Below are 14,060 nucleotides of genomic sequence, written 5' to 3' on the forward strand. Positions count from 1 at the left end.
AAAGGAAGATTGTTGTTAAGAACTTCTCCTCCAGAGCCGACAGAGAGAAAGTCTTCACCTGGAATTGGCACCCTGAATTTGTACTTCTGCCTATTAGACTGTGAGAGAATAAACTTCTGTTTGTTAAAGGCATCTACTTGTGGTATTTCTGTTATAGCAGCAATAGCTGACTAAGACTTGCTGTCTCGTTGGAAACAGGGAGAGTGCCGTTTTCCTTTTTCTTCTTTTTTTGTCCTCCCATCCAGATTTGAAGTTCAGTATGTTAGAGTTATGAGGGGGCAGTGGTGGTTCAATTTTCTCTAGTGGTGGTTCAGTAGCAGAATTCTTGCCTTCCATGCAGGGGACCCAAGTTCCATTCCTGGCCAGTGCACCTCATGGGTAGCCAACACCCAGCTGTCAGTGGAGGCTGACATGATGCTATGATACTGAACAAATTTCAGCAGAGCTTCCGGACTAAGAGAGACTAGGAAGAAAGGCCTGGCGATCTATTTGTGAAAATCAACCATGAAAATTCTGTGGATTACAACAGTCCAGTCCGCATCTGATCACACACGTGGAACAGGACTGGGCAGTGTTTCATCCCGATTGTGCATGGGATTGTCAGGAGTTGAGGGTAGACTCGATCACAGCAACATGTTTAAGTCAGTAAACTGAAAGATTTCTTTTTTTCTATCATCTTATATTGTATGTGAAAAGACATCACCATTTTCTCTCTGCCCTCTCTCCCGTCTAGCCTTTTTCCTTCCCCCCATTTCTGTGTGGGGGCAGAGGGAAGGTTGTAACCAAGCTTTCCAGTGTTTCCTTGACTGGTCTGAGGATCACTTGCTTTAAAGTAATCTTGGGGGCTTCCTTGGCCCCTGACCTAGTAAGTCAGAATTGCATGGGTGGAACCTGGAAATCCACATTTTTAGGAAGCTGCCCAGATGACATGTGGGTACTTTAAAGCTCAAGAACTGCTGGTGTGCGTGTTACTAGTGTGGGTCATTAAGGTGCTCTGTTCAAAACCTGAGATGTGAGCCCTTGGCCACAGAGGCCCCAGGAGAGGATGAGGTGAGGGAAGTTTGGGGTTTGCTGAGTAGAGCACATACAGGGACTTCCCACACACAGAAATACTGTCCTAATTCTGGTTGGACGTCCTGTGATCACATCTGGGCCTCAGCTTTGTGCTGTATACTTGCTCTTCAGAAGCCAGTCTTAACATGTGCCCTCCTGGGAAGGGACTATCTTTAAATCAGCCAACACTTGGAAGATGGTTTTTACTTACAAAGCTCTTTCACCTGTGTTTTTTCTTACTTAATCCTCTCACTAGAGCACCATGAGGCAGGTACCATTAAAATCCCCATTTTACAGATGAGGAGGCTGAGGCTCAGTGATTGTACTTAAAGTCACACAATCGGAATCCCCCTTTCCTGAGCTGAAGCTCCCTACTTTTCCCCCATGCACTGGGCAGCCTCATGTTGGTGATGCCACAAATTCCAGAAGTGACCAGGATTGGTCGCTGAGGAGGTGACTGTGCTGTTTGGTGGCGTCTTGGGAGTCTGACTAGCTTCATTAGAGACAGACTGCTCATCTCAAAATAGAGCAGAAGCCGAAAGAGACTTCAGACAACTTGCTTCATCCATCAGGCTAACCAGAATGTCACAACCACAGATCTTAATTGATAAAGAACCACATATTTACCTTTGCAGTTAGACACAGCCAGATAGAGATAATTTCAGCTGTGTCATACTTAAATAAGAAAAAAACCGTAGTCTTTATATCTATACTCATATTATGTATGTTTAGTATCTAAACCATCCGGTGCTATAAGGATTACAGCTCTGTCCTTTCTGTATGTTTAGATCATAATTTTCAGCATTGGTATAAACTTACACACTGTCATTGACTGATACTTACCAAAGCTTCAAAAAAATATTCTTGCAGGATCCTGAAAAAGCTATCCATGTACCAAATAGGACGGAACTATTATAATCCTTCAGAACCAGTGGAAATTCCCCAGTACAAGTAGGTTTATTTATATTTTCTGTTACTCAGAAACTGTTCCAATGTGAGCAGCATAATTTGCAAGACAAAATTATATGATTATACCTCCTATGAGAGACGCTACGATATGTGATGTAATGGATTTCTGTAATTTTCAAGTTTTTTTCCTAGAACAGTGAATGTGAAATTAGCAGCCTATTTTTATTTGTTTGTTTTAGTGTGCTGGATCATCACCATAAGTCCTTGAAGAAATTCAGAAACGAAGATTTCTGTCTGTCAAGTAATAACGAAAGTAGAATGAACAGTATTCTGTTTTAACACGTCGTTGCTGTTCCGATTTCTTGCAGAAAAGGCAGTTAGCGCGGAAAGGGCAGTAAAAAAGAAATCGCCTGTTAAGCAGAGGTCAAGCAGAGAAGCCGACCTACCTACCCTAGTGAAGGAAAGAATCCTTAGAAACAGTCACAGATTTTACTCTAACCTGGGAACTAACTAGGTGCTTCAGGGAAAGTGGTCAGATACACCTTAAATAGGCTGTTGGTTACACATTTCTCCAAAATGTATGGTCAAGCTAACTACAGAATGGCAGCTGCTAGCTCAAGGACACATACATAAACAAAGGGAACAAGTGCATGAAAAGATAAAGACTGGGGCAGGTTCTTTGACCTTCTGCCGGGTGATCGGGTTGCTGTCTGCTATTTCAGTGTGTCAGAATGCTCTGTATAAAAGCATTCCAATCCATTCATCTCTGTCACCTCTCCACCTGGATTAGAAATACTCATAGGTCCAGCAGTGGGTTGAGCTGGGGGGTCTATGCTCAGTGCATATGATTGTCCTGAAGATTGGTAAACCAGACCCACAAAAATGTAAAAGGGAATGAGCTATTCTTTCATGCCATTTCTTATTCAAGGCTTTTCAGTGTATGGCATTTATAAATGTGGACAGAAAAAGACTAAAGTTTCTCATGTTTATTTGTACATGATATCACTTAAGTATTTCTGAGTCTCATTGTTGAGTCTGTCCATTGTATTCACCTTTGAGTGGGTGTGCTTTTCTGAACCTGGAGGTTTTCCTGCTGGGACGTATCAATCCTATAGCTGTGGGTCTCAACCAGGGGCGATTTAATCACACAGAGGACATTTGACAATGTCTGGAGACATTTTTGATTGTCACACTGGAGGGCTACTACTGGTATTTAGTGGTTGGAGGTCAGGGATGGTGCTAAACGTCCTGTATTGCACAAGACAGCCCCTAACAAAGAATTACTCGGTCCAAAGTGTCAATAGTGCTAAGATTGAGGCGCCCTGTTCTACAGGAATGTATTCAATCCTGAATATATGTGTGTCCTATTATATTATGTGTGTTGTGGATTGAATTATGTCCCTCCAAAATATGTGTTGTAAATCCTAATCTCTATACCTGTGGTAGAAACCCTGGTGGTATAGTGGTTAAGAGCCATGGCTGTTAACCAAAAGGTCAGCAGTTTGAATCCACCAGGTACTCCTTGGAAACTCTGTGGGGCAGTTCTGCTCTTTGGGTTGCTATGAGTCGAAATAGACTCAACAGCAATGGGTTTGGTTTTTATTTTTTTGATACCTGGGGTTATAATCCCGTTTGAGAATGGGTTGCCTTTGTTATGTTAATGAGGCAGGATTAGTGTTGGGTGTATCTTGAGTCAACCTCTTTTGAGATATAAAAGAGATTACACAATTGAACAGAGCAGAGATGGGGGAAGATAGATGCCAAGACAGGTGGGTGTTTCCAGGGAACCAGGAAGCAGAAGCTGAAGAAGCAAATACCTTCACAGAGAGAGAAAGCCTTCCGTTAGAGCCAGCACCCTGAATTCGGACATCTAGCTTCCTAAACTGTGAGAAAATAAATTTCTACTTGGTAAAGCCACCCATTTATCGTATTTCTGTTACAGCAGCCCTAGATAGCTAAGACAATGTGTGAAGACGCTATAGCTAAAAACAGTAAAGTTTTTAGTCAGCAACTGGAAGAAATCAGACTAAAGAAAATATTGCCGGATAAAATCCAGAGAGTTCTAATGTAAAATCACCGTTTTTAAAAAGTTTATTGTTTTTCTGGTATAATATTAATTGAATTTTATTATTTTTTAAGATTGACCCTTTGGCCTGGATATTCCGTTTCTGTATCCCAGTTTGAAAGCAGTCTGCTGTTTAGTGCTGATGTGTGTTATAAAGTCCTCCGGAGTGAGACTGTTCTGGAATTCATGACTGATCTCTACCATAAAACTGGCCTGTCCTCCTTCACCCAGGCCTGTGAGAAAGAGCTGTTAGGACTCATTGTCCTTACAAGGTAAAAGCCTGCATTTAAATACATTTTTCTTCAGAGAATAAATTATTGTTGGTGTTCGGGAGCTGGAATAACATCAGGATGTTGCCCTGAGCACAGATCTGATCAGCTTACTCACCAGTTTAGAAGGCCTGGCTGTGCTCAATTGCTTAGAATTTAGACTCTTCACATGGCATTCTCCACAGCCTGACACCTGCCCTTTATCGGTTGTGCTTAGAATTTAGACTCTTCACATGGCATTCTCCACAGCCTGACACCTGCCCTTTATCGGTTGTCGTACATCCACCACCTCCACCCACACACTCCTCCTAACCTCCAACAGTCTGCACTTTGCTGGTTCTCCCACCCAATTTTTTTTTTTTTTAATTCATCCTGGTAAAATGCATATAACAAAAAATGTGCCATTTTAACCGTTTGTAAGTGTATAATTCAGTGACATTAATTACATTCACTATGTTGTGCAACGGCACCACTGGCCATTTCCTAATGTTTCTCCTTACCCCACCCAGAAACTCAGTACCCCTTAAGCAATAAGTCCCCATTCTCCCCTCCCTCTAACCACTAATAAACTTTTGCCTTTATGCATTTGCCTGTTCTAGAGAGCCACGTAAGTGGGATCGTACAGCATTGGCCCTTTTTTTTTATGACTGGCCTGTTTCACCCAGCATAATGCTTTCAAAATGGATCCATGTCGCAGCACATGTTAGAACTTCATTTTTCTTTATGACTAAATAAATATTCCACTGTATGCATCGTATATACCATGTTTTATTTATCCATTCATCTAAATTTTTAAATAAAAACCCACTGCAGTCGAGTTGATTCTGACTCATATAGACTGTATAGGACAGAGTAGAATTGCCCCATAGAGTTTCCTGGTGGATTCAAACTGCCAACCTTTTGGTTAGCAGCTGTAGCACATAACCACTACGCCACCAGGGTTTCCAAAGTTTTTAATAGAATTTGTTTTTTAGAGCAGTTTCAGGTTTACAGAAAAATTGTACAGAAAGTACAGAGGGGGACACCTGCACACTCTTTCCCGTTACTGACATCTTGAGTTCTTGTGATAGGTTTGTTATAACCGATGAACCAATATTGATACATAATTATTAACTTAAGTGCATAGTTTACATTAGGGCTCATTCTTTGTGTTTTACGTTTCTGTGGGTTTTGACAAATGTATAATGTCTTGTGTCCACTGTTACAGTATCCTACAGGAGAGTTTCACTGTTCTAAAAAAGGCCTCCTGATCCACTCATTCTTCCCTTCCTCCTCTCCCTAAACCCCTTGGCAACCACTGATCTTTTTTACTGACTCTATAGTTTTGCCTTTTTCAGAATGTCACATAGTTGGAATCATACAGTATGTAGCTTTCTCAGACTGGCTTCTTTCACTTAGCAGTACGCATTTAAGGTTTCTCCATGTCTTTCTGTGACTTGTCATTTCTTTTTATAGCTGCATAATATTCCGTTGTATGTGTGCACCAGTTTATTCATTCATCCGTTGATGGACATCTTGATTGTTTCCAGTATTTGACAATTATGAATAAAACTGCTCTAAACATTTCCTGTTGAAATTCTACTCCTTCTGCAAGGCCCAGCTCAAATATCACACCTTCCCTGAAGCCTCTACCTGTCCACTCAGTTGGAATTAACTAGTTCCCTCCCTGGTGCTGCTCCCATAGCACTTTGCTTCTAGCCATTTTATGTTACAGGACGAATGTTAGGTCCCTGACATATCTTCTCTATAAGATGATGAGGTCTTCAAGGTTGGGAGTTCACCCTCAGTGCATATTGAACTGGAATTAAACACAGGTGGATTAGGTGACTTCCTGAGTACAAAGCTCACCATATACTGCTGCCAGTCCAAGAGATTTCTTTTAGAGGACATGCTAGCCTTCTAGTCTGTCTTGGAATTCCCAAAGTTGTTTTTCTGGATAATGGAGCAGAAAGATGCGACTGGTTGAATTCCACACTACCTGGGCTGAGAAGGCTGCCCTTTTATCTTACTGCTCATGGATTAGCTTATCACATTATTTGAAAGTCACCTTGGAAGGTACAGAGGGCTTTGAAGAATCCTGCCATGGAGTTTTCTGTCCTGAGGGCTTAAGTGACATGGGGATCATTCTACTCTATACAGTGCTAAAGGGGAGAAAAAAAAAACCCCAGCTGCCATCAATTCATGGTGACCCGACATGTGTCAGAGTAGAGCTGTGCTCCACAGGGTTTTCAGTGGCTGTTTTTCCAGAAGTGGTTCGCCAGGCACTTCTGGGTTGTCTCAAACGTCCAATCTTTTGGTTATGTCAAAAGAAACTGAGTCAATAATAAAATTAATCTATAAGATGGGGTTTATTCCAGCAGAAGGTTCACAAATCTGGCAGCACCAGACCACATGTGGAAAGGTACTCTGCCAAGTAGCAGCAGTGACTGGCATTTTATAGAAAACAACCCAGAAGCAAAGAAGCTTATTTCTGATTGGCTTGTACAATTTACTGTGGAAATGCTGTCAGAATCTCATTGGTCAACGAGGGTGGCCTGATTTACAGAAAAGCTAAACTTAAGTTTTGGTGAAGACATGTCTTAAGGATGTCATCCACTCGACTTCCTACTCCATTTTGTCAACCACACGACTCCATTTTTATTTCATGTAACAGTTAGCATCCCAGCGTGTTAATCAACTGCACCACTCAGAAACTCTGCTGGAGGGGAGAAGTTGCTTAGAATGAGAGCTTAGAATGATCCTAGCTGACTTGCTATGCAGTTTTGCCAAGGGCCAGCCCTCATTGGGAGGTTAAGCAGGATACCAAAATTACATGATTGATCAGTCTTCTTTTGATGCTTTTTATCAGAAAACTTGTCTGCAAGCACAGAACGTTTGAGTGACACCAGAAGTGGAGGGGAAAGTTTTTGAGGAATGCCTTTCGTTTTGGACATTTAAGAATGATTTTCCTGACTTTAGTCCTTGGGTGGTGCGAATAGTTAACACACATGGCTGCTAACTGAAAGGTTGGAGGTTTGAGTCCACCCAGAAGTGACTTGAAAGGCCTGGCGACCTACTTCTGAAAAATCAGCCACTGAAAATCCTGTGGAACACAGTCTACTCTGCCACACGTGGGGTGACCGTAAGTGGAAGTTGACTTGATGGCAACTGATTTACCGCATTTTTTACGTAAATAATGAACACCTTTTAGATTTGTTTGCCAGCTGTTGCCTCTCCCTGCAAAGTGCTTTCTTAAGCACACTATGCTTTTTTTTTTTTTACAGCAACATGCAGAAAAAAAAGAAAATTGACATAATGGCACTTCTGAAAATACCCCGAGGGGGAAGGGAGTGGTTGGCAAACAAATGTAGAAGGTGTACTTATTTGCATAAAATACTGTATTGGTTTCCTGAAGTTAAGTGGTTGTCAGTGAGAAAAGTAAATTGCAGTATAATGACTTCCCAGGGGATTTCTTGGAATATGGATGTCTTCTTACATAGTAATGATTTAATTAGTGTTGTTCTTAGGTAAGAGCTGATCCTTAAAAATACAACAGTGACAAAAATAAGAAGAGTAGCGCTGAGGCTGCTTATGTACAACCAAAAACCTCATTGATTCCTTGGTTTGGAGGTTTAGGGTCATAGTTTCATGAGACATCCCAGTTAATTGGCCTAATAATGTGTTCAGTCCTTCTGTTCTACCTCCTAATTCATTGCATAGTGCCTGGGGTCTTAAAACCTGCAAGGTGCCGTCCAAGGCACAATAATTGGTCTCTATTTTCCTGGAGCAACAGAGAAAGAAGAAGAGTCAGGGAATAGGAGAGGATATGGAATGTGTGGCTGATTGCCTCATGGGACCAGAAGAACTAGATGGTGTCTGGCTATCGTTACAGAACATTTTGATCAAAGATTCTGTAGAAGAATCCTGATCAAAAGGGAGAAAATGTAGAACAGAATTTTAAATACTCATGGATTCCAGACTTTCTGGAGTCATGGAGGCTGAATGAACCCATGAAACTATTGTCCTGACATCATCTTTAAACCTAAAACCAAAAATATCCCCTGAAGCCTTCTTAAAACCTAAGAGTAGTTTAGCTTCACCAGTGAAGGATGCTTGCCTTGAGCATTGTGATCTTTCAAGATCTATCTGTATGAGAGTCAACTGACAACAGCAACTTGAAAGATTAGATAGGAAACTTAGGAGGCAGTGAGTTTATGTTAATTGAGGAGGAACAACTTAGAAAAGAAGGATGAGAATGGTTGCACACCTTGAAGAATGTAATCAGTGTTGCTAAATTGCACATGCAGAAACTGTTGAATTGGTGTATGTTTTGCTGTGTACATTCTCAACAATAACAACAAAATTAAAAAACTCGTTGGACTTAAATATCGTTTTTCTTGTATTACTGTCTTCCATCATTCCTCAAATTCTAGAGTCTTATACTTTGACTTAAAAGTTTGGTGAAATGCAAAAAAAAAAAGCGGGGGGGACTTACTGGTCTGACAAGACTGGAGAAAGAGAGTGAGAGTATGGCCCCGGATACCCTTTGAGCTCAATAATGAAGTCACTCTTGAGGTTCACCCTTTAGCCAAAGATTAGACAGGCCCATAAAATAGAATGAGACTCAGTGGGCGCAATAGCCCAGGGGCAAGGATGAGAAAGCAGGAGGGGACAGGAAAGCTGGTAATAGGGAACCCAGGGTTGAGAAGGGGAAGTGTTGACATGTCACGGGGTTGGCAACCAGTGTCACAAAACAATGTGTACTAATTTTTTAATGAGAAGCTAGTTGTATAAACCTTCCTCCAAAGTACAATAAAATAATAGTGATAAAAAGAAGAGTAAGTCCTTGAAGGGTTCGGAGCATATGGGTGCCTTGTGTGGGTGGTGCTGGCATGATAGGTTTTTACTTTTAGAGGGCCTGAGGCTTTTCTGTTTGGGGCTTGGGATTGTACCTTTTATGTCCAACAGGGTAGAGAGGTGGGGTTGAGGTTCGAGGAGAAGAAAGTCTTCTCTGGATGTCTTCTGTCCTTCGAGAGGACTTATAGGCAGCCTGTACAGCATGACTCTGTACGGATCCTCTTTTTTCTTTTTGTCCTCACTCTTCCACATCCCAGCCAACCTGCAGGCTCGTGTGAGTCTAATCCAGTGGATGTCCACCAGTGGTGGCTGTAGTTAGTGGGAGTGATAATAACCATCGCTTACGTGGCACGCATCTTCACATACCCTTTGTATGCATTATCTCATGAATCTTCATTGTAACCCTGTGAGGTTGACACAATTGCTGTCCCCATTTTCAAGATGAGGACACTGAAGCAGAGAGTAAATACGTCACTTGCCCCAAAGTCTCAAGCAACATGACTCCAGAGCTCATTATCTTAACTGCCTGCTACCTTTTTAGGGAGGAAACCTGTGCTGGTGAGACACAAAGATGTTTCCGGAAAGGGATCCTAAGGTGGTCAGTGGGGGATATTGGAAGGATCTGGTCAGACATTCGAATGAGAGTAATGGGGCACTAAGATCTTTTAGAGTAAAACTGACCTGGTTTCTTAAGGGGATATTGCCATAGATGGTGCGGTCTTAGAAATGTTTAGATCCTGAAGTACCCTTGAAAGCCACCCAGACTGGTCCCCACACTTCATAAAAGAGGTCCTGAGACCTAACAGAACTAATCATATCTGAGGCCACCTTCACATGAGGAATCTTTAATCTGTGCCACTATCACCTGCTGAAATTAAAAAAAAAAAAGTTTGGTGAAATGGCAGCGTATCTTGTATGATTTGGAACCTTTTTTTAAAGATCTCTTGTATTTTTCCAGATACAATAACAAAACCTATCGCATTGATGACATTGACTGGTCTGTGAGGCCCACACATACCTTTCAGAAGCGGGATGGCGCTGAGATCAGCTATGTGGATTATTACAAGCAGGTAGGATCAGTGAAAGCTGCGGTGAAATTTCATTTACTCATCCCTCCCCTCAAAGTCACAGTGTTGTCATGGAGAACCAATAAAGCATGGCAGTCCTGAGCTTGGACTGGGTTTGGCTCTTGCCTCTGGCAGTTACTACCTGTGTGACCTCAAACAAGTCACTAAACCTCTTTGTATCACAGCTTCCTCATCTGAAAACAGGGATAACAGGATCTATCTAATACCCATATTGTAAGGATTCAATGAGTTAATATGTGTGAAGCCCCTAGAACAGCACCTTTTGACTATATACCCACTGCTGTCGAGTCGATTCTGACTCATAGTGACCCCGTAGGACAGAGTAGAACTGCCCCATAGAGCTTCCAAGGAGCGCCTGGCAGATTCGAACTGCTGACCTCTTGGTCAGCAGCTGTAGTGCTTAACCACTACACCACCAGGATTTCCATCTTTTAACTAGTAAGTACTATAATGGTAAATATTGTTAAAACAAAAATCTTATTAAGCCAGTAATGGAGATCGATTGAAGTTTATGTCATACGCAATTTGCAAATCAGGGTAACATTTTGACTAGTGAGTCAAAGATGTTCCAAGGGCTAAGAGTCTTTTACAGATTTTTATACTCCAGTTTATCGCTAGTAAAACAATCTGTGGTCAGTAGGCTTCCATACAGCACTGTCCTGAAGAGCAATTGAAATAATTAGATTTACCCTAACACATAGCCCTAGTCTTCTGACCTTTGGAGTCTCTGTTTCTTGGAATTGACTCCCCGTAGATAATTCTCCAAAAGAGCACAAGGTCTAAGGCAAAATGATCTTCACTAATTAACTATTTCTTGACTTACAGGTGACTTGTAGGAGACCAGTTTCCTCAAGGTTCAAAGACCATCTCAGGGTGGTAGCTTGCATGGGTCACCGCAATTTAACTCTAATGGAGTACATGCAGAAATCCGTATTCCATTAGTTAAAACTTCATTTCTCAATATTATACATATACGTAAAAATAGAAATTATGTATGTACTGTTAAATATTAAAAAATGCTAACCAAAAGGTCGGCAGTTTGAATACACCAGGCACTCCTTGGAAACTCTGTGGGGCAGTTCTACTTTGTGTAGGGTTGCTATGAGTTGGAATCGACTCAACAGCAATGGGTTTTTTTGTTTTATTAAAAAACGTGTGTATGTGTGAATACATGCATAAACGTGCACACATGCTTCTTTTTCCCTTCATCCCTAGCTCCTTTCCTCTTAGAGAAGTCTCCCTACTCCTTTCCAAGTCTAATGAGTTCCCTGGTTGTCAGACTGACTCTTCCTCCTTCATAATTCTCTGACTTGTCCCTTCCCTCCATCCCCACCATCGCTGGCTTGACTCGGGCCCTCATTCGGTCTCCTGTCACCCTTCTTCTGTAGTCTGGATAATCTCCCTAAAAAGCATGTCTGATAATGTCACTCCTCTGCTTAAAGTATTTCCTTGATTCCCTAATGCCTTAGGAGCCAAATCAAAGCTCCTCGGCGGAGTTTATGAGGCCCTTTATGACCCGGCACTCCCTACCTCTGGAGCCTTATCTCTTACCACTCCCTGGCTCGATTCCTAAACTCGGCTTTTTTTGGTTCCTTGACTTACTCGCTTCCCTGTGCACTTGCACACACATTGCTTCCTCTTTCTGGAGTCACCTTTGCAACCAGCCAGACATTAAACCCTCTTCATTACTCAGCTGTCAGCTCTAAAGGGAGCCCCTGACTCTCCCCAGGACACCCTTCCCAGCATTCATCTGCCTCAGATTATCACAGAGTGGGAATGGTCAGTGTCTCCTCCTGGACCTTGCCTGAGCTCTGAAGGTTGTGCCTTGGGTTCTTTATTTCTGTATATCTGGGGCTAGCACCTTGCATCTAGTAGATATTCAGTAAATATTTTTTGATTGAATCTCCTGCTACCTTTGGGAGCTTGATTCACAGTTACCAGCCCCCCTTCCATTTTCACTTCCTTTCAGAGGTTCCTTCTCTTTAATGTGCACTCATACTTGAATCTCTGAAATCTCACAGGTGTTTTTAAAAAAACATACACAAGGCAAAACCTTTGATTTTTGTACACTTTGAGGAAATGCCATATCCTTTTTCTCACTAGCTAACTTCTTCAGAAAGTCATCTACGATAGCTCCGTGCACCTCTTTGGTTCCTCTTTTCTGAAGCCTCAGCAGTCTGGTTTCTGGCCCTGCTGTGATGGAAATAGCTCAGTAAAGGTCAAATTCAGTTATTGTTCTTATCCTGAGGGGCTTTGGGTGGCATTTGACACTAGTGACCACCCCCACCTGCTTGAATTTCTGTACTCCTTGACCCCTGGGACAGCACCTTCCTTATGGTTCTCTGCTAGGTTTCAGGTTGTTTTGTCTCTGCCTCCTTTGATGCTTTCCTCCTTCCTTTCCCCCACAAGTTAAATGTTATTATTCATCAGGGTTCCCTCATGTAGGGTTTTTTCTTCTTGTTCTGAGACCGCTCAAATACAGTATTTTTGCCTTGCCTTCATTCCTGCCTTGTGTACTCATCTGCATTTTCAGGACATATTTGCGTGAATGTCCTGCAGGCATCTCAGACTAACATAATTCAAACTGAATTCATTGCCTTTCCCATTCCTGTTTCCACTTGGGAATTCTGCATCTTGGTTAAGAAATCATTTTGCTGCTTTCCTTTTTTTTTTTTTTTTAATAACCCTTACCTTCTCATTCAATCATCATCAAGATGAGTTCTGCCTCCTTTATGCTTGAATTCTCTCTGGAACCCACCCCTGCCTCCCCAGCCCCATTACCACTGACCGCATTCATGCAGGACCCCACTGTCTCTTGCCTGGGGCATTGCAGTTGTCCCCTTAGGGTCTTCTTGTCTTAGCTCTCTCCCCACCGGAGTCTATCATCCTCACTGTCACCGGAGGGATCTTTCTGAAACGGACCAGAAATGTGCTTAAGAGAATAAGCCCTGGTATAAGGTGGTCCTGGCACTAGCTCTGTAACCTTAGGCTCATCATTAAACTTGGAGTATCATCTGTAGAGCCCCTGAGAGGCACAAACAGTTAAGTGCTTGACTACTAACCAAAAGGTTGGTGATTCACATCCACCCAGAGGCACCTCAGAAGTAAGGCCTGGCGATCTGCTTCCAAAAGGTCACAGCGTTGGAAACTCTGTAGAGCAGTTCTACTCTGCACACCTGGGGTCTCCATGAATTGAAATCAACTCGACAACAACTGATAACAATTCCAATCTTAATGGTGCAGCTGAGCATTGTATGAGATAATGTCCAGGTGTCTGCACGTTGTGAGCACTGGGTAAACAGTGGAAACCCTGCCCTTGCTTCTCCGCCTTCCCCTCCTTCATCTCTGGTATCACACAGTTTGACCCCATCCCACCTTGGCAGCCTCGTGACCTGCAGCATTCCCACTGCACACCCTGCTGCCATCACCCCAGTCCATTCGCTCCTCACCAGGTGTTCCACCACCTCTGCTCATATACACTAGAAGGCTACATAAATCCACACTATCTTCCTCCTTCGCCACCAGGTAAAACCGTAGCTTCAAAGTCAGATGTTATCTTGTTGTGAAGTCTTCTCTAAGTTTGCTTCCTGTCACACCCACAGATGAGTTAGCTGTTGGCTTCTCTAAGCACCCGTGCCACTCCTCACATTGTTTCTGGAACACATGTTCCTGGTAGAACAAGGATGGTGTATGACTAATCCTTGATCACAGTGCCTACCAAAGCGGCTTGTGCGTAAAATGTGCTCCACAACTGTTTGCTTATTAAACCCAAAGTCTATTTAACATTTGAGCTTCTTTCCTGCATGAGTAAATTGTTCTTACCGCAACAGATGTGCTTCA

The 14,060-nt window shown here is 42.4% G+C and overlaps 1 protein-coding gene across 1 annotated transcript in view; it reads left to right on the forward strand.

The window, feature by feature from the left end:
- The window catches only part of PIWIL4 (piwi like RNA-mediated gene silencing 4), a 56,392-nt gene that overhangs the window by 13,733 nt on the left and 28,599 nt on the right, over positions 1-14,060 (forward strand). Inside the window, exons 6-8 of the mRNA XM_003415590.3 lie at positions 1,924-2,004; positions 4,102-4,299; positions 10,091-10,202. Coding sequence (XP_003415638.1) covers positions 1,924-2,004; positions 4,102-4,299; positions 10,091-10,202 — 391 coding nt within the window. The remainder of the gene's footprint in view (positions 1-1,923; positions 2,005-4,101; positions 4,300-10,090; positions 10,203-14,060) is intronic.

Source organism: Loxodonta africana, chromosome 7, assembly GCF_030014295.1.
Source record: "Loxodonta africana isolate mLoxAfr1 chromosome 7, mLoxAfr1.hap2, whole genome shotgun sequence".
Taxonomy (NCBI): Eukaryota; Metazoa; Chordata; class Mammalia; order Proboscidea; family Elephantidae; genus Loxodonta; species Loxodonta africana.